The 21,221-nt window shown below is 43.4% G+C and overlaps 1 protein-coding gene across 1 annotated transcript; it reads left to right on the top strand.

The window, feature by feature from the left end:
* The first annotated feature begins 138 nt into the window (after positions 1–138).
* LOC123129681 (uncharacterized) lies at positions 139–20,775 on the top strand. Its single transcript, XM_044549747.1, has 3 exons — positions 139–300; positions 18,968–19,683; positions 19,779–20,775. Exons 1-3 carry the CDS (start codon positions 139–141, stop codon positions 20,167–20,169), a joined length of 1,269 nt encoding a protein of 422 aa, XP_044405682.1. The 3' UTR covers positions 20,170–20,775.
* Positions 20,776–21,221: the final 446 nt, after the last annotated feature.

Raw genomic sequence — 21,221 nt, 5'->3', positions numbered from 1 at the left:
TACCTCCACTATGAGTATAATTGATCGACATGCTTTAAATGAAAGCGGTCGATTGTCAAATGAGCTAAGAACGAAACGTACTCATGGGGATGATCCGTCCGACCGAGTGGGGTTCCTTACCAGCAACGGAAGGAAGGGATGAAGCCGACCCCACTCTGGCCTAGGACCAGCGGCAGGAATGGCTTTTTTGTCTGTCGCTGGCTCCCGTCGCCGTCGGCGCAGCAAGTTGCAAGGCGGGGAGCAGAGAGCGGCGGCAGGAATCCGATGGATCTGGAGGACGGAATCGAGGAAGATGGATGGGTGAGGGGAAGCGGAGCTGGCGATTGCCCAATGGTTTTGTCACCGAGGCGGAGGCGGGGAGACTGTGGAGGGGGACTTGAGGAGTGTCGGTCAATGTGCACGTGACATTTAAAGCAATAGAGTTGGTGGGGCCGAGCAATGCGGGATATGGAATGCAGGAGTGGAGTGGGATAGATGGGACTGGGTATGTGGAAGGTTCGTTGATTGCGCTCCGAAATCTTCACGGATATATGTAGGCAATATAGTATTGGTTGTATTACTAATTTATATATAGATATTTAGATAATGCGCTAACTTTATTTTGATCAACTCGATTAAACAGAGAAACATCGTCAACAATCAATCCACGGATCGATTGGGGTTGGTTCTCCATCCATAATGACGGAGGATGAACCCTTGCCATGCTCGTTAGCTCATGGGCAACACTATGTGGCATGCATATAATGCTCGATAATAATCTTTTCAAACCTATACATACATAATTCAAAACAATCTTCAATGATTGGAGCAGCCATGGTAGGAGTAGGGGCTCATCTATTCATAAAATTCACCAGCTGCGTACAGCCAGACTGCACCATGAGGTATCGGACTCCAATATCCGAAGCCATCTCCAGGCCTCTCTTAAGCGCCATGGCCTCAGTGATTTAAGCGTTGATGGTCGATCCAACGTGTAGGTTCTCTGCTGCAATGAAATCTCTTTTGTCATTTCAAACAATCTGTGTTATAGTGAGGATCTGCCCAAGCCCCAGGCTAGCCTTGTATCTATAGTGATTAATGTTGCAATCACTACTTCTACAGTCAACGAAGGGATTGCTTGTTGCACCCCTGGACATGGCCCTGGCAGCCTGAAGCCTGCATGTGCCCCTGCAAACAAAGGCTCCACAAGATGTAGAATTGTTCTCGTATGAAAAAGACACATCAACATAGAGCTTTAGTATACCAGGTGGAGGTTTTCTCCTTGAGGGTTGTTTTGTTGGATGAGCTATAGTACCTCCAACCCAAATATAATTGATCGCTAGGCTTTGAATGGAAGCAACTGATTGTCAATCATTTGCACATTCTCGCCATAATCAACTTGCCTCATTTCCTACCAAATTACTCCCATATGGATTCTATCGAGATAGCTTTGTTCGCTTCCTTGTCCATAAATTAATTCTTCAAGAACAACATAGCCCTCCCTATCAATTTGCATGGCATGTCAATCAGATCAATAATTCCCAATCTTCTTAAAAAAATGATCATTGACAAGTGTTGGGAAACGTAGTAGAAAACAAAAATTGCCCTACGAACACCCAGAACAATATGAAGATGCATATAGGGTTTGGATCAACGATCGTTACCGACTCCAGAATGCAGCGAAAGTAGACGAGTCGGTGTAAATCGTACTTGAAGTCCCTCGGACGGTTGATGACGATCATGCGAACCGCCCTCTAATGGAAGACCGAAAGCACGACATTTCTACTTGGTTACATGCGTACGGTCTTCACAATCCGACGGCGGTTTGCCATCCAAAGCTAATCGTTTCCGGAGAATTAGGAATGCGTTTGGTAGGCTGCATTAGGTTCAGTCACGCCTGGGCGGGCAGTTTTCGGCCCGTTTGGTTGCCTGGGTTGCATGTAAAAGCTGGCCCGCACAAACCTCAAAGCAGGTCTGGGCCGGGCTATGGAGGAACGGCCCAATAGGCCCTTTTTGCGAGCCAGGCTCGCTCGAGCCACACGTGGCGAGCGCTTGCACGCGCAGGGAAGCATGGGAGACGAGAGGCGTCTCATAACTCCCCTTGCCCCTTCCCGTCACCATACTTGGCAGTTCACACGCTCTCTTCCCCCCCCCCCTCACCGCCCCTTCGGTTTCTCCGTTGTTAGAGTCACCGTCTTCGCCACGCCCCACCCACTTCGGTCATCGCCGGCAGCAATCGCATCCAGGAGAGGTGGATTACCGACCTCACCACCTCCGTACGGGATCTTGCAGCGGCAATTTATGTGCCCTGATATGTCTCCAACGTTTCTATAATTTTTTTATTGTTCCATGTTGTTATATTATCATTTTTTGATGTTTTATAATCATTTTACAATCTCTTTGGGACTAACCTATTGACATAGTGCCCAGTGCCGGTTGTTGTTTTCTACTTGTTTTTTACATCGCATGAAATCAATACCAAACGGAGTCCAAACGCATCGAAACTTTTTGTGGGTTTTTTCTGGACCAGAAGACACCGTATGGGCCAAGAAAGTACCTGAGGGGTGCTCCGAGGGCAGCACAATCCACCAGGGCGCGCCCAGGTGGGTTGTGCCCACCTCAGTGGCCTCCCACACCGCCTCTTTGCTCTATAAATACCCCAATATTCCAGAAACCCTAGGGGAGTCGACGAAAATCAGTTTCAGCCGCCGCAAGTTCCAGAACCACCAGATCCAATCTAGACACCATCACAGAGGGGTTCATCATCCTCATTGGTGCCTATCCGATGATGCGTGAGTATTTCATTGTAGACCTATGGGTTCGTAGTTAGTAGCAAGATGGCTTCCTCTCTCTCTCTCTCTCTCTCTCTCTCTCTCTCTCGATTCTCAATACAATGGTCTCTTGGAGATCTATTTAATGTAACTCTTTTTGCGGTGTGTTTGTTGGGATCCGATGAACTTTGAGTTTATGATCAGATCTATGTTTTTATCCATGAAAGTTATTTGAGTCTTTTGATCTCTTATATTCATGATTACTTATAGCCTCATATTTCTTCTTTGATATTTGGGTTTTGTTTGGCCAACTTGATCTATTTATCTTGCAATGGGAAGAGGTGCTTTCTGATGGGTTCGATCTTGCGGTGCTTGATCCCAATGACAGAAGAGGAACCGACACGTATGTATCGTTCCTATTAAGGATAACAAGATGTGGCCTATTTCTACATAAATAGATCTTGTCTACATCATGTCATCATTCTTATTGCATTACTCTGTTTCTCCATGAACTTAATACACTAGATGCATGCTGGATAGCGTTCAATGTGTGGACTAATAGTAATAGATGCAGGCAGGAGTCGGTCTACTAATCTTGGACGTGATGCCTATAGAATGATCATTGCCTGGATATCGTCATGATTATTTGAAGTTCTATAAATTGCCCAACAGTAATTTGTTTACCCATGGTATGCTATTTTTCTCGAGAGAATCCACTACTGAAATCTATGGCCCCTGGGTCTCTTCTTTATTATATTTGCCTTTGCGATATATTTTTATTTGCTTTCATTTTCAGATCTATTAAACTAAAAATACAAAAATACTTTGCTGCATTTTTTATCTATTTATTTTATCTCGCGTTTCCGCGAGATCTATTTATTCAATCTACTACAATTTTACCTATCTTTTTACCCGTGATGGATTGACAACCCTCTCTTACGTCGGGTTGCAAGTATTTGTTCTTTGTGTGCAGGAGTTGTTTACGTGGTGTTGCGTGGTTCTCCTACTGGTTCGATAACCTTGGTCTCATCACTGAGGGAAATACCTACCATTGATGTGCTACATCATCCCTTCCTCTTTGGGGAAATACCAACATAGTTCAAGCAAACATCAAAAGGAATTTCTGGCGCCGTTGCCGGGGAGACATCATCAACATCTACCAGGTTCCTAATCACAAATCTCATCTCCTTACTATTTACATTATTTGACATTTGCCTCTCGTTTTCCTCTCCCCCACTTCAACAAAATTTACCATTTTATTTGCCCTTTTTTCCGTCCGCCTTTTTCTCGTCGGATCTGTTTTTGAGTGCAATCTCGTTGCACAGTCACAATGACTCAAGAGAATGTTGGGGAACGTAGCATGCAATTTCAAAAAAATTCCTATGATCATGCAAGATCTATCTAGGAGATGCATAACAATGAGATGGGGAGAGTGTGTCCACGTACCCTCGTAGACCGAAAGCGGAAGCGTTAGGTTAACGCGGTTGACGTAGTCAAACGTCTTCATGATCCAACTGATCCATGTACCAAACGTACGACACCTCTGTGTTCAGCACACGTTCAGCTTGATGACGTCCCTCAAACTCTTGATCCAACAGAGGTTCAAGGGAGAGTTCCGTTAGCACGACAGCATGGCGACGGTTATGGTGATGTGATCCGCGTAGGGCTTCGCCTAAGCACTACGACACTATGACCGGAGGAGTAAACTATGGAGGGGGGCACTGCACACGGCTAAGAACAATTGTCGTGCCTTTGGGGTTCCCCTGCCTAAGGAGGGGAGGAGGAGGAGGCCGGCCATAGGGGTGGCATGCCATGGGGGGAGTCCTACTAGGACTCCACTCCTAATATGATTCGCCCCCCTTCCTTCCAACGGAGAGGGGAAAGGGGAAAGGGGGAGAAGGAGAAGGAAAGGGGGGGTGCCCCCTCCCCTTGTCCAATTCGGATTGGGCAGGGGGAGGCGTACGCCTCCTCCTGTGGCTTTCCTCCCTCTCTCCGCTATGGCCCATAAGGCCCATTAACTTTCCCGGGGGGTTCCGGTAGCCTCCCAAAAAATCCCCGAACCTTATCGAAACCATTCCGGTGTCCGTATATAACCTTCCAATATATCAATATTTACCTCTTGACCATTTCGAGACTCCTCGTCATGTCCGTGATCTCATCCAGGACTCCGAACAAACTTCGGTCACCAAAACACATAACTCATAATACAAATCATAATTGAACGTTAAGCGTGCGGACCCTACGGGTTCAAGAACTTACATGACCAAAACACATCTCCGGTTAATAACCAATAGCGGAACCTAGATGCTCATATTGGTTCCTACATATTCTACGAACATCTTTATCGGTCAAACCGCATAACAACATACGTCATTCCCTTTGTCATCGGTATGTTACTTTCCCGAGATTCGATCGTTAGTATCATCATACCTAGTTCAATATCGTTACCAGTAAGTCTCTTTACTCATTTCGTAGTGCATCATCCCATAACTAACTCATTAGTCACATTGCTTGCAAGGCTTATAGTGATGTGCATTACCGAGAGGGCCCATAGATACCTCTCCGATACACGAAGTGACAAATCCTAATCTTGATCTATGCCAACTCAACAAACACCTTCGGAGACACCTGTAGAGCATCTTTATAATCACCCAGTTACGGTGTGACGTTTGATATCACACAAGGTGTTCCTCCGATATTTGGGAGTTGCATAATCTCATAGTCAGAGGAATATGTATAAGTCATGAAGAAAGCAATAGCAATAAAACTTAACGATCATTATGCTAGGCTAACGGATGGGTCTTGTCCATCACATCATTCTCTAATGATGTGACCCCTTTATCAAATGACAACACATGTCTATGGTTAGGAAACTTAAACATCTTTGATCAACGAGATAGTCAAGTAGAGGCATACTAGGGATACTCTGTTTTGTCTATGTATTCATACATGCACTAAGTTTCTAGTTAATACAATTCTAGCATGAATAATAAACATTTATCATGATATAAGGAAATATAAATAACAACTTTATTATTGCCTCTAGGGCATATTTCCTTTAGTCCCCCACTTGCACTAGAGTCAATAATCTAGATTACATAGTAATGATTCTAACACCCATGGAGTCTTAGTGCTGATCATGTTTTGCTCGTGGAAGAGGTTAAGTCAACGGGTCTGCTACATTCAGATCCTTATGTACTTTGCAAATCTCTATGTCTCCCTCCTTTACTTGATCGCGGATGGAGTCGAAGTGTCTCTTGATGTGTTTGGTTCTCTTGTGAAATCTGGATATTCCTTCGCCAAGGCAATTGCTCCAGTATTGTCACAAAAGATTTTCATTGGACCCGATGCATTAAGTATTACACCTAGATCGGATATGAACTCCTTCATCCAGACTCCTTCATTTGCTGCTTTCGAAGCAGCTATGTACTCCGTTTCACACGTAGATCCCGCCACGACGCTCTGCTTGGAACTGCACCAATGTACAGCTCCACCATTCAATATAAATACGTATTCGGTTTGTGACTTAGAGTCATCCGGATCAGTGTCAAAGCTTGCATCGACATAACCATTTACGACAAGCTCTTTGTCGCCTCCATAAACTAGAAACATATCCTTAGTCCTTTTCAGGTATTTCAGGATGTTCTTGACTGTTGTCCAGTGATCCACTCCTAGATTACTTTGGTACCTCCCTGCTAAACTTATAGCAAGGCACACATCAGGTCTGGTACACAACATTGCATACATGATAGAACCTATGGCTGAGGCATAGGGAATGACTTTCATTTTCTCTCTATCTTATGTAGTGGTCGGGCATTGAGTCTGACTCAACTTCACACCTTGTAATACAGGCAAGAACCCTTTCTTTGACTGGTCCATTTTGAACTTCTTCAAAACTTTATCAAGGTATGTGATTTGTGAAAGTCCAATTAAGCATTTTGATCTATCTCTATAGATCTTGATGCCCAATATATAAGCAGCTTCACCGAGGTCTTTCATTGAAAAATTCTTATTCAAGTATCCTTTTATGCTATCCAGAAATTATGTATTATTTCCAATCAACAATATGTCATCCACATATAATATTAGAAATGCTACAGAGCTCCCACTCACTTTCTTGTAATTACTGGCTTCTCCAAAAGTCTGTATAAAAGCATATGCTTTGATCACACTATCAAAGCGTATATTCCAACTCCGAGATGCTTGCACCAGTCCATAAATGGATCGCTGGAGCTTGCACACTTAGTTAGCACCTTTAGGATCGACAAAACCTTCTTGTTGCATCATATACAACTCTTCTTTAAGAAATTCATTTAAGGAATGCAGTTTTGTCATCCATTCGCCAAATTTCATAATCATAAAATGCGGCAATTGCTAACATGATTCGGACAGACTTAAGCATCACTATGGGTGAGAAGGTCTCATCGTAGTCAACTCCTTGAACTTGTCGAAAACCTTTCGCAACAAGTCAAGCTTCATAGACAGTAACACTACCGTCAGTGTCAGTCTTCTTCTTGAAGATCCATTTATTCTCTTGCCGATCATTGGGCAAGTCAACCAAAGTCCACACTTTGTTCTCATACATGGACCCCATCTCAGATTTCATGGCCTCAAGCCATTTCGCGGAATTTGGGCTCATCATCGCTTCCTCATAGTTCGTAGGTTCATCATGGTCTATTAACATGACTTCTAGAACAGGATTGCCGTACCACTCTAGTGCGGACCGTACTCTGGTTGACCTACGAGGTTCGGCACTAACTTGATCTGAAGTTTCATGATCAGCATTAGCTTCTTCAGTAATTGGTGTAGGAATCACTGGAACTGATTTCTGTGATGAACTACTTTCCAATTCGAGAGAAGGTACAATTACCTCATCAAGTTCTACTTTCCTCCCACTCACTTCTTTCGAGAGAAACTCCTTCTCTAGAAAGGATCCATTCTTAGCAACGAATATCTTGCCTTCGGATCTGTGATAGAAGGTGTACCCAACAGTTTCCTTTGGGTATCCTATGAAGACACATTTCGCCGATTTGGTTTCGAGCTTATCAGGTTGAAGCTTTTTCACATAAGCATCGCAACCCCAAACTTTAAGAAACGACAGCTTAGGTTTCTCGCTAAACCACAGTTCATATGGTGTCGTCTCAACGGATTTAGATGGTGCCCTATTTAACATGAATGCAGCCGTCTCTAAAGCATAACCCCAAAACGATAGCTGTAAATCGGTAAGAGGCATCATAGATCACATCATATCTAATAAAGTACAGTTATGACGTTTGGACACACCATTACGCTGTGGTGTTCTCGGTGGCGTGAGTTGCGAAACTATTCCACATTGTTTCAAATGAAGACCAAACTCATAACTCAAATATTCACCTCCACAATCAGATCATAGAAAGTTTATTTTTTTGTTACGATGATTTTCCACTCCACTCTGAAATTCTTTGCACTTTTCAAACGTTTCAGACTTATGTTTCATTAAGTAGATATACTAATATTTTCTCAAATCATCTGGCAAGGTTAGAAAATAACGATACCCGCCGCGAGCCTCAACACTCATCGGACCACATACAACAATATGTATTATTTCCAATAAGTCAGTGGCTCGCTCCATTGTTCCAGAGAACGAAGTCTTGGTCATCTTGCCCATGAGGCATGGTTCGCAAGCATCAAGTGATTCATAATCAAGTGATTCCAAAAACCCATCTGCATGGAGTTTCTTCATGCGCTTTACACCAATATGACCTAAAGGGCAGTGCCACAAATAAGTTGCACTATCATTATTAACTTTGCATCTTTTGGCTCAATATTATGAATATTTGTATCACTGCGATCGAGATTCAACAAAATTAGACCACTCAACAAGGGTGCATGACCATAAAAGATATTACTCATATAAATAGAACAACCATTATTCTCCACTTTAAATGAATAACTGTCTCACATCAAACAAGATCCAAATATAATGTTCATGCTCAACCCTAGCACCAAATAACAATTATTCAGGTCTAAAACTAATCCCGACGATAGATGTAGAGGTAGCGTGCCGACGGTGATCACATCAACCTTGGAAACATTTCCGACGCGCGTCATCACCTTGTCCTTAGCCAATCTTCATTTAACCCGTAGCCCCTGTTTCGAGTTGCAAATGTGAGCAACAGAACCAGTATCAAATACCCAGGCGCTAGTACGAGCACTAGTAAGGTACACATCAATAACATGTATATCAAATATACCTTTCACTTTGCCATCCTTCTTATCCGCCAAATACTTGGGGCAGTTCTGCTTCCAGTGATCAGTCCCTTTGCAGTAGAAGCACTCAGTCTCAGGCTTAGGTCCAGACTTGGGCTTCTTCCCTTGAGCAGCAACTTGCTTGCCATTCTTCTTGAAGTTCCCTTTCTTCCCTATGCCCTTTTTCTTGAAACTAGTGGTCTTGTTAACCATCAACTCTTGATGCTCCTTCTTGATATCTACCTCCGCAACCTTTAGCATCGCGAAGAGCTCAGGAATTGTCTTTTCCATCCCTTGCATATTATAGTTCATCACGGTCTAAATCATATTCTGCTGCATAGCCTGTCATTAGTGCTACAGTTGTTACCCTTACCTGCAATCCTAAATGCTTAGTATAGGATGCTAGTATTCCATCAGTGGCCATACGTTCTTGTCCATCTGCTATGCTATATTATCGGGCCATGGTCACTTCGGGAGGTGATCACGGTATATACATACTACACTATTATACATGATACATGGTGGTGACTAAAATCGGGTCGACTCGTAGAGTACCCGCAAGTGATTCCGATGTGGGGGCTGAAAGGACACGTGGTTCCATCTCCGTAGTGGTGGGCCTGGGTTCCCGACGGCCCCCGACTATTACTTTGTGGCGGAGCGATGGGGCAGGTTGAGACCACCTAGGTGAGAGGTGGGCCTGGCCCCTGGTCGGTGTCCATGGTTACTTCAAAATAACACGCTTAACGAGATCTTGGTATTTGATCTGAGTCTGGCCATTGGCCTATACGCACTAACCAACTATGCGGGAACAATTATGGGCACTCGACGTCGTGGTATCAGCCCAAGCCTTCTTGACGTCGGTGACTAAGCGGCGCGCGCTGATACGTCTCCAACGTATCTATAATTTTTGATTGCTCCATGCTATATTATCTACTATTTTGGACATTATTGGGCTTTATTATCCACTTTTATATTATTTTTGGGACTAACCTATTAACCGGAGGCCCAACCCAGAATTGTTGTTTTTTTTGCCTATTTTAGGGTTTCGACGAAAAAGAATATCAAACGGAGTCCAAACGGAATGAAACCTTCAGGAACGTGATTTTCTCACCGAACATGATCCAGGCGACTTGGACCCTACGTCAAGAAACAAATGAGGAGGCCACGAGGTAGGGGGCGCGCCCTCCACCCTCGTGGGCCCCCTGTTGCTCCACCGACGTACTCCTTCCTCCTATATATACCTACGTACCCCCAAATGATCAGATACGGAGCCAAAACCCTAATTCCACTGCCGCAACTTTCTATATCCACGAGATCCCATCTTGGGGCCTGTTCCGGAGCTCCACCGGAGGGGTATCCATCATGGAGGGCTTCTACATCATCACCATAGCCCCTCCGATGAAGTGTGAGTAGTTTACCTCAGACCTACGGGTCCATAGTTATTAGCTAGATGGCTTCTTCTCTCTTTTTGGATCTCAATACAATGTTCTCCCCCTCTCTTGTGGAGATCTCTTCGATGTAATCTTCTTTTTGCAGTGTGTTTGTTGAGACCGATGAATTGTGGGTTTATGATCAAGTCTATCTATGAACAATATTTGAATCTTCACTGAATTCTTTTATGTATGATTGGTTATCTTTGCAAGTCTCTTCGAATTATCAGTTTGGTTCGGCCTACTAGATTGATCTTTCTTGCAATGGGAGACGTGCTTAGCTTTGGGTTCAATTTTGCGGCGTCCTTTCCCAGTGACAGTAGGAGCAGTAAGGCACGTATTGCATTGTTGCCATCGAGGATAACAAGATGGGGTTTTCATCATATTTCATGAGTTTATCCCTCTACATCATGTCATCTTGCTTAAGGCGTTACTCTGTTTTCATTAACTTAATACTCTAGATGCATGCTGGATAGCAGTCGATGAGTGGAGTAATAGTAGTAGATGCAGGCAGGAGTCGGTCTACTTGTCTCGGACGTGATGCCTATATACATGATCATACCTAGATATTCTCATAACTATGCTCAATTCTGTCAATTGCTCAACAGTAATTTGTTCACCCACCATAGAATACTTATGCTCTTGAGAGAAGCCACTAGTGAAACCTATGGCCCCTGGGTCTATCTTCATTATATTAATCTTCCAATACTTAGTAATTTCCTTTGCTTTTTTTACTTTGCTTTTATTTTACTTTGCATCTTTATCATAAAAATACCAAAAATATTATCTTATCATATCTATCAGATCTCACTCTCATAAGTGGCCGTGTAGGGATTGACAACCTCTTATCGCGTTGGTTGCGAGGATTTATTTGTTTTGTGCAGGTGCGAGGGACTCGTGCGTAGCCTCCTACTGGATTGATACCTTGGTTCTCAAAAACTGAGGGAAATACTTACGCTACTTTGTTGCATCATCCCTTCCTCTTCGGGGAAAACCAACACAGTGCTCAAGAGGTAGCAAGAAGGATTTCTAGCGCCGTTGCTGGGGAGTCTACGCAAAAGTCGACATACCAAGTACCCATCACAACCCTTATCTCCCTCATTACATTATTTGCCATTTTCCTCTCATTTTCCTCTCCCCCACTTCACCCTTGCCGTTTTATTCGCCCTCTCTCTCTATCCTCCCTCTCTTTCTCTATTTGCCTCTTTTGCCTGTTTCTTGTTTGCTCGTATGGTTGGATTAGTTGTTTATTTATTACTAAACAGAGAACCTAAGATCTATGGATCCTCATTCGCCTGCTAATATTTTTAAGAGATCCAATTATGATGAACCAATTGCTAGTGAGTCTTGTGCACTAGATTATCTTTATGAGGTTTTGCTTGAAATTTGTGAATCTAAAAAGTGTGATGAATTACTTTATGAAGCGATTCACGATAGATCTTTGAATAAAAAGCATGATTGCAATGATTTTATTATAAATTGTATTTATGTAAATTGTGCTAATAATATGCAAAACCCTAAGCTTGGGGATGCTAGTTTTGCTATGTCCTCTACTTGTTGCAATGATCATGATTGGGGTGATTCTTCTTATGATCTTGAATTTTTTTAAGCCCCATGATGAATATGAGATTGATAATAGTATTTGCAATATTATTGAAAGTGGGTTTGGAAGAGTGTCAACTTTAGATCCCACATATTTGGAGAATGTTCAATCTTATGAATTTTTTGATAAAAGTGGGTTTGGAGAGGTCATGACTTTAGTTAATGTTAATCCCACTATTTTGGAAGAATGTCAACTTTGCATGCATGTGGATCGTATTGAAAATATTTTATGTGATAGCTATTTTGTTGAATTTGCTTATGATCCTACATGTAATTATTATGAGACAGGAAAATATGGTGGTAGAAATTTTCATGTTACTAAATTACCTCTCGTTATGTTGAGATTACTATTGTTTCTTTCCTCTTCCATGCATATGCTAGTTTTTGCTTGCCATGATAATTTGTTTGCCTATAAGATGCCTATGCATAGGAAGTATGTTAGATTTAGATGTGTTTGTCACATGTTTTATGATGCTCTCTTTGTGCTTCAATTCTTGTCTTTCATGTGAGCATCATTAAAATTATCAATGCCAAGCTAAAAAGGCTTTAAAGAAAAGCGCTTATTGGGAGACAACCCAATATTTTTCCTTGCTGTTCTTTAATAAATAAATAATTTATCTAGACTCTGTTTAGGTTGTGTTTTTTATGTTTAATTAGTGTTTGTGCCAAGTAGAACCGTTGGGAAGACTTGGGGAAAGTCTTGATATCTTGCTGTAAAAAACAAAAACTTTAGGGCTCACGAGAACTGCTGCCATTTTTATTTGTAAAGGGCTATTTAGTTAAATTTTTTTGCAGATGATTAATAGATAAATTACTCACGTTCAGAAATTTATTTTAGAATTTTTGGGGTTCCATATCTTGTGCTAGCTACAGATTACTACAGACTGTTCTGTTTTTGACAGATTCTGTTTTTCGTGTGTTGTTTGCTTATTTTGATGAATCTATGGCTAGTAAAATAGTTTATAAACCATAGAGAAGTTGGAATAAAGTAGGTTTAACACCAATATAAATAAATAATGAGTTCATTACAGTACCTTGAAGTGGTCTTTTGTTTTCTTTCGCTAACGGAGCTCACGAGATTTTATACTTTAAGTTTTGTGTTGTGAAGTTTTCAAGTTTTGGGTAAAGATTGGATGGGTTATGGAACAAGGAGTGGCAAGAGCCTAAGCTTGGGGATGCCCATGGCACCCCCAAGATAATCTAAGGACACCTAAAAGACAAAGCTTGGGGATGCCCTGGAAGGCATCCCCTCTTTTCGTCCACTTCTATCGGTAACTTTACTTGGAGCTATATTTTTATTCACCACATGATATGTGTTTTGCTTGGAGCGTCTTGTATGATTTGAGTCTTTGATTTTTAGTTTACCACAATCATCCTTGCTTTACACACCTTTTGAGAGATCCATACATGATTTGGAATTTGTTAGAATACTCTATGTGCTTCGCTTATATCATTCGAGTTATATAGTTTTGCTCTAGTACTTCACTTATATCTTTTAGAGCACGGTGGTGGATTTGTTTTATAGAAACTATTGATCTCTCATGCTTCACTTAGATTATTTTGAGAGTCTTAAATAGCATGGTAATTTGCTTAAATAATCCTAATATGCTTGGTATTCAAGAATAGTAAAAACATTCTTATGAGTGTGTTGAATGCTATGAGAAGTTTGATGCTTGATAATTGTTTTGAGATATGAAGATGGTGATATTAAAGGTATGCTAGTTGAGTAGTTGTGAATTTGAGAAATACTTGTGTTAAGGTTTGTGATTCCCGTAGCATGCACATATGGTGAACCGTTATGTGATGAAGTCGGAGCATGATTTATTTTTTGATTGTCTTCCTTATGAGTGGCGGTCGGGGACGAGCGATGGTCTTTTCCTACCAATCTATCCCCCTAGGAGCATGCGCGTAATACTTTGCTTTGATAACTTGTAGATTTTTGCAATAAGTATGTGAGTTCTTTATGACTAATGTTGAGTCCATGGATTATATGCACTTTTCTTCCTTCCACCATTGCTAGCCTCTCTAATACCGCGCACCTTTCGCCGGTATCATACACCCACCATATATCTTCCTCAAAACAGCCACCATACCTACCTATAATGGCATTTCCATAGCCATTCCGAGATATATTGCCATGCAACTTTCCACCATTCCTTTTATTATGACACACTCCATCATTGTCATATTGCTTAGCATGATCATGTAGTTGACATCGTATTTGTGGCAAAGCCACCATTCATAATTCTTTCATACATGTCACTCTTGATTCATTGCATATCTCGGTACACCGTCGGAAGCATTCATATAGAGTCATATTTTGTTCTAAGTATCGAGTTGTAATTGTTGAGTTGTAAGAAAATAAAAGTGTGATGATCATCATTATTAGAGCATTGTCCCAGTGAGGAAAGGATGATGGAGACTATGATTCCCCCACAAGTCAGGATGAGACTCCGGACGAAAAATAAAAAAAATGAGGGAAAAAGAGAGAAGGGACAATGTTACTATCCTTTTACCACACTTGTGCTTCAAAGTAGCACCATGATATTCATGATAGAGAGTCTCCTATGTTATCACTTTCATATACTAGTGGGAATTTTTCATTATAGAACTTGTCTTGTATATTCCAATGATGGGCTTCCTCAAAATGCCCTAGGTCTTCATGAGCAAGCAAGTTGGATGCACAACCACTTAGTTTCTTTTGTTGAGCTTTCATATACTTATAGCTCTAGTGCATCCGTTGCATGGCAATCCCTACTCACTCACATTGATATATATTGATGGGCATCTCCATAGCCCGTTGATACGCCTAGTTGATGTGAGACTATCTTCTCCCTTTTTGTCTTCTCCACAACCACCATTCTATTCCACTTATAGTGCTATATCCATGGCTCACGCTCATGTATTGCGTGAAGATTGAAAAAGTTTGAGAATGTCAAAAGTATGAAACAATTGCTTGGCTTGCCATCGGGGTTGTGCATGATTTAAATACTTTGTGTGATAAAGATAGAGCATAACCAGACTATATAATATTGTAGGGATGAACTTTCTTTGGCCATGTTATTTTGAGAAGACATGATTGCTTTGTTAGTATGCTTGAAGTATTATTATTTTTATGTCAATATTAAACTTTTATCTTGAATCTTTTCGATCTGAATATTCATACCACAATTAAGAAGAATTACATTAAATTATGCCAAGTAGCACTCCGCATCAAAAATTCTGTTTTTATCATTTACCTACTCGAGGATGAGTAGGAATTAAGCTTGGGGATGCTTGATACGTCTCCAACATATCTATAATTTTTGATTGCTCCATGCTATATTATCTACTGTTTTGGACATTATTGGGCTTTATTATCCACTTTTATATTATTTTTGGGACTAACCTATTAACCGGAGGCCCAGCCCAGAATTGTTGTTTTTTTGCCTATTTTAGGGTTTCAACGAAAAGGAATATCAAACGGAGTCCAAACGGAATGAAACCTTCAGGAACGTGATTTTCTCACTGAACATGATCCAGGAGACTTGGACCCTACGTCAAGAAACAAAGGAGGAGGCCACGAGGTAGGGGCGCGCCCTCCACCCTCGTGGGCCCCCTGTTGCTCCACCGACGTACTCCTTCCTCCTATATATACCTACGTCCCCCCAAATGATCAGATACGGAGCCAAAACCCTAATTCCACCGCCGCAACTTTCTATATCCACGAGATCCCATCTTGGGGCCTGTTCCGGAGCTCCGCCGGAGGGGGTATCCATCATGGAGGGCTTCTACATCATCACCATAGCCCCTCCGATGAAGTGTGAGTAGTTTACCTCAGACCTACGGGTCCATAGTTATTAGCTAGATGGCTTCTTCTCTCTTTTTGTATCTCAATACAATGTTCTCCCCCTCTCTTGTGGAGATCTATTCGATGTAATCTTCTTTTTGCGGTGTGTTTGTTGAGACCGATGAATTGTGGGTTTATGATCAAGTCTATCTATGAACAATATTTGAATCTTCTCTGAATTCTTTTATGTATGATTGGTTATCTTTGCAAGTCTCTTCGAATTATCAGTTTGGTTTGGCCTACTAGATTGATCTTTCTTGCAATGGGAGACGTGCTTAGCTTTGGGTTCAATCTTGCGGTGTCCTTTCCTAGTGACAGTAGGGGCAGCAAGGCACGTATTGTATTGTTGCCATCGAGGATAACAAGATGGGGTTTTCATCATATTGCATGAGTTTATCCCTCTACATCATGTCATCTTGCTCAAGGCGTTACTCTGTTTTCATGAACTTAATACTCTAGATGCATGTTGGATAGCGGTCGATGAGTGGAGTAATAGTAGTAGATGCAGGCAGGAGTCGGTCTACTTGTCTCGGACGTGATGCCTATATAGATGATCATACCTAGATATTCTTATAACTATGCTCAATTCTGTCAATTGCTCAACAGTAATTTGTTCACCCACCGTAAAATACCTATGCTCTTGAGAGAAGCCACTAGTGAAACCTATGGCCGCCGGGTCTATCTTCATCATATTAATCTTCCAATACTTAGTAATTTCCTTTGCTTTTTACTTTGCATCTTTATCATAAAAATACCAAAAATATTATCTTATCATATCTATCAGATCTCACTCTCGTAAGTGGCCGTGTAGGGATTGACAACCCCGTATCGCGTTGGTTGCGAGGTTCTTATTTGTTTGTGTAGGTACGAGGGACTTGCGTGTGGCCTCCTACTGGATTGATACCTTGGTTCTCAAAAACCGAGGGAAATACTTACGCTACTTTGCTGCATCACCCTTTCCTCTTCAAGGGAAAACCAATGCAGTGCTCAAGAGGTAGCACGCGCCGGGTTGGACCACGTAATGCAACTTCCTTTGTAATGGAGGTTGCTAGGTCTGCTCACCGGCCGTGTACGCAATGTGCAGGTGTGCAACGGGCGATGGGCCCAGACCCTTGCGCGCTTAGGATTTAGACCGGCGTGCTGACCTCTTTGTTGTGCCTAGGTAGGGCTGCGATGTGTTGATCTTCCGAGGTCGGGCATGACCCAGGAAAGTGTGTCCGACCAGAGGGATCGAGCATGTTGGGTAATGTGGTGCACCCCTGCAGGGAAGTTTATCTATTCAAATAGACGTGTCCCTCGGTAAAAGAATGACCTGGAGTTGTACCTTGACCTTATGACAACTAGAACCGAATACTTAATAAAACACACCCTTTCAAGTGCCAGATACAACCCGGTGATTGCTCTCTAACAGGGCGACAAGGAGAGGATCGCCGGGTAGGGTTATGCTATGCGATGCTACTTGGTGAACTTACCATCTACTCTCTTCTATATGCTTCAAGATGGAGGCAGCCAAAAGCGTAGTCTTCGATAGGACTAGCTATCCCCCTCTTATTCTGGCATTTTGCAGTTCAGTCCACAGATACTACCCATTTCATTGATACCAATGCATATGTAGTGTAGATCCTTGCTTGCGAGTACTTTGGATGAGTACTCATGGTTGCTTTGCTCCCCCTTTTCCCCCTTTCCCATTCTTCTCGGACGTTGCAACCAGATGATGGATCCCAGGATCCAGACGCCACCGACGACGACTCCTACTACACCGGAGGTGCCTACTACTACGTGCAGGTTGCCGACGACGACCATGAGTAGTTTAGGAGGATCCCAGGAAGGAGGCCTGCGCCTCTTTCGATCTGTATCCCAGTTTGTGCTAGCCATCTTATGGCAAGTTGTTTAACTTATGTATCTACTCAGATATTGTTGCTTCCGTTGACTCATCTATGATCGAGCTCTTGTATTCGAGCCCTCGAGGCCCCTGGCTTGTAATATGATGCTTGTATGACTTATTTCATTTTTAGAGTTGTGTTGTGATATCTTCCCATGAGTCCCTGATCTTGATCGTACACGTTTCCGTGTATGATTAGTGTACGACCGAATCGGGGGTGTCACAATCACGAAGCCTTTATAGCTTGGTGGCAGTGATTGAAGAACTCTATCAATGACACTATCATCAGGAAGATTAACTCCCAGCTGAGTCAAGTGGTTATGGTACCCAGACATTCTGAGTATGTGTTCACTGACAGAGCTATTCTCCTCCATCTTGCAGCTAGAGAAATTGTTGGAGACTTCATATCTCTCAACTCGGGCATTTGCTTGAAATATTAACTTCAACTCCTGGAACATCTCATATGCTCCATGACGTTCAAAACGTCTTTGAAGTCCCGATTCTAAGCCGTAAAGCATGGCAAACTGAACTATTGAGTAGTCATCAGCTCTAGTCTGCCAGACGTTTATAACGTCCGGAGTTGCTCCTACAGCGTGTCTTGCACCTAGCGGTGCTTCTAGGACGTAATTCTTCCGTGCGGCAATGAGGATAATCCTCAAGTTACGGACCCAGTCTGTATAGTTGCTACCATCATCTTTCAACTTAGCTTTCTCTAGGAACGCATTAAAATTCAAGGGAACGGTAGCACGAGCCATTGATCTACAACAACATAGATATGAAAAAAACTATCAGGATGTAACGACCCGAGACGGACGCTCCAGACGCCTTCCATGTTTTTCGTTGTCGCCGTGTGTTTTATTTTGTTTGTTGCATTCATCATCGCCTCATTCGCATTGCATCGGCACTCCGTTGCCGTCATTTTTCAATGCATCGCTTCGTAGTTGCCGCGTCCCCCTTGCCTTAGTTGACCGTTACGAGACCAACCGGGTTTCGATTACCTCTTGTCAAATCACCTAGCCTCTCTCATACCCCCCTTTGAGTGTGCATCCGAAACTTCCCCGAACTCGAACCGGGCTGTCGTTACCAATGGATCCGGATCATCTCCAAACATCTATAAAACATCTCCATTTTCTCATTTGGACTCCCTATCTATTTATTTCTCGACCGTCCGATTGTGATCGGAGGGACGAGCTAGCCCCTACCAAAAATCCACCGGCTATATATATATCAGGCTAACCCTAGTTTTTAGGCCTCCTGTCCCATCCATTCCATCCGCAGCGCCGCCACTCCACTGGGCCTCTCCTTCCACCTTGGGATCTTCCCAGATCCCTCCCGATCCATCCACCTACCTCCCTTGGTTTTCCGCGCCGCCCAAATCCCAGCAACCACCCACCTCCTCCTCTCGATCCATTCTCTTGCCCAACTTCAGATCAGGAGGCTCGATCTCGAGCTCCTCTGCTTCTCCCCAAGCGCCCGAGACCTACCTCTTCTCCCCTCGATCCTGAAGGGATCATGTAGCTGCTCGAGGCCCAGAGCAGGAGCGCTCGGCCTCGTCCCCTCGCGCCGCCGTCGCTGGCAACCAGCTCCTCCAAGCTGCCCCCATCTCTGCACCCGCCTTGAGCGCCTCCCGCTTACCCGAGCACACGCGGGACTCCTCGCTCCTGTCGTCAACCATGCGCCCGTCGTCCCCGAGCCAGGAGCCCCTTGTTCGAGCGCCAACTACCTCCTCCCGCTTGTCACCTCGCCGGAGATCCTTCCTCGACACCGAGCTCGCCAAGCCCCGCCACCAGGGACCTCCTATGTGCCCCGTCGACAGTGCCAGCGCAGCAACGCCTCATCCACTCACCGTCTTCTCCGCCCGAGGGCCTCCCCTGTCCGACGCCAGGGACGCCGTGTCCCCAAGCAGCAACATCAGTCCCGAGCCCCGCTGCATCCCCTCGACCGAACCTCACCGGCGACCCGCAGGTGACCAGCGTCACATCATCTCCTCCTGCGCCTCTCCTCCCATGTTGTTCCCTCTCTCCCACTTCTCATCTCTCCCCTTGTGTCTTTCTCTACAGGAGCCCTGCCAGGGATCTCCAAGTCTGTGGCCGCCGGTTTGCCTCCGCCCCACACCCGCAGAACCTCACCACCGGTCAGACCGGCCCCACCTCGCCGGATCCACGCTCACCGGCCTCCACCGCAAGTTTTAGGCTGCCGCTGCTCTGCTTTCTGTCGGGCAGAGGAACGCACCCTGCTTTCCCTGCCTTGCTTGATCTCCTGGAGGTGAGGACGAGCGCGTTGACCGCGCCAGCCCGTCTACCCGCTGCACCAACTGGGCCGAAGCCCATGGTGAGCCTCTTGAGAGCCCCTCTGCCCTGTGCACTATTGGTCCAGTACAAGTTTCAGCCCGTGGACATTTTTATCGGTTCTGGACGATTTGCTAATTATCCAGAGTTTTACAGTTTATAGAAAAACCCTCCATGTTCATGCATATCATATATCACTAACCGTGCATCGGATTAAAAATGATTTAAATATGTAAAATGCTTAATACTTAATCTAGTTTCATAATATGCAACTTTCATCCATGTTTAAAAGGTTTAAAATGATGCTTGCGTTTAATTTTCTAAATGTCATGCTAAAATGGTTTATATTGTAACTAAATAACCGTAGCTCCGGATTTAATAAACTTTATATGTAAATTGTCTAGAAAAATGCATAGGGCAGAATAGGGCAGAATAGTACCAAATTCAAAATATGCATATGAGGATTTTTTCGGAATTGTTGTTTGTTGTTCCGGCCTCATTTAAACATGCCTAGATAGGTAGTTTTATTATGTTCACTCTATTGCCATGTTAACCAACATTTAATATTGTTGAGTAGCTTTAACGGGAGCGAATTAAATGATTGAATGTGTTGTTTCGTAAGTATGCAACTCGTTACATATTGAGCTCCACCAACCGCGTGCGTAACCGTGATTGTCTCTTTTCGGGGAAGTTTGAGAGGAGAATACAGTTGGGTTATGTTTGAACGTAAGTAGTTCAAGATCACTTCTTGGTCATTAATAGTTTGCGACCGTTTGCGTAGTTTCTCATCTTATTTCTTGTACTTGTAAGGTAGCCACCATACATTGCTTAGTCACTCACTGCAACCTCACCACTCATCCCTTACATACCCCTTTAAGCTTTGCTAGTCTTGATACCCATGGTAATGGGATTGCTGAGTCCTCGTGGCTCACAATTTACTACAACAACAGTTGCAGTTACAGGTAATGCGATGTTCTGACGCGAGTGCGATGCTTGCTTGTTTGGAGTTCTTCTGCTTCTTCTTCTTTGATCAAGGGATAGGTTTCGGGTCTGGGGAGCTTGGGATTAGCAGGGTGGATGTCGTTCTTCTTTTCGTTTGATTTCATACGTAGTCAGATCCTGCTCTTCTGTATGATGATTGCTATGTATTGATGAACTGTTGTATGAATGATGTAACTTGTGGCGAGTGTAAGCCTTTATCTTGTATTCTCGTCT

Source organism: Triticum aestivum, chromosome 6A, assembly GCF_018294505.1.
Source record: "Triticum aestivum cultivar Chinese Spring chromosome 6A, IWGSC CS RefSeq v2.1, whole genome shotgun sequence".
In the NCBI taxonomy this organism is placed as follows: Eukaryota; Viridiplantae; Streptophyta; class Magnoliopsida; order Poales; family Poaceae; genus Triticum; species Triticum aestivum.
The sequence above is the reverse complement of the archived record's forward strand: the minus strand, read 5'-3'. Positions and strand labels throughout refer to the sequence as shown.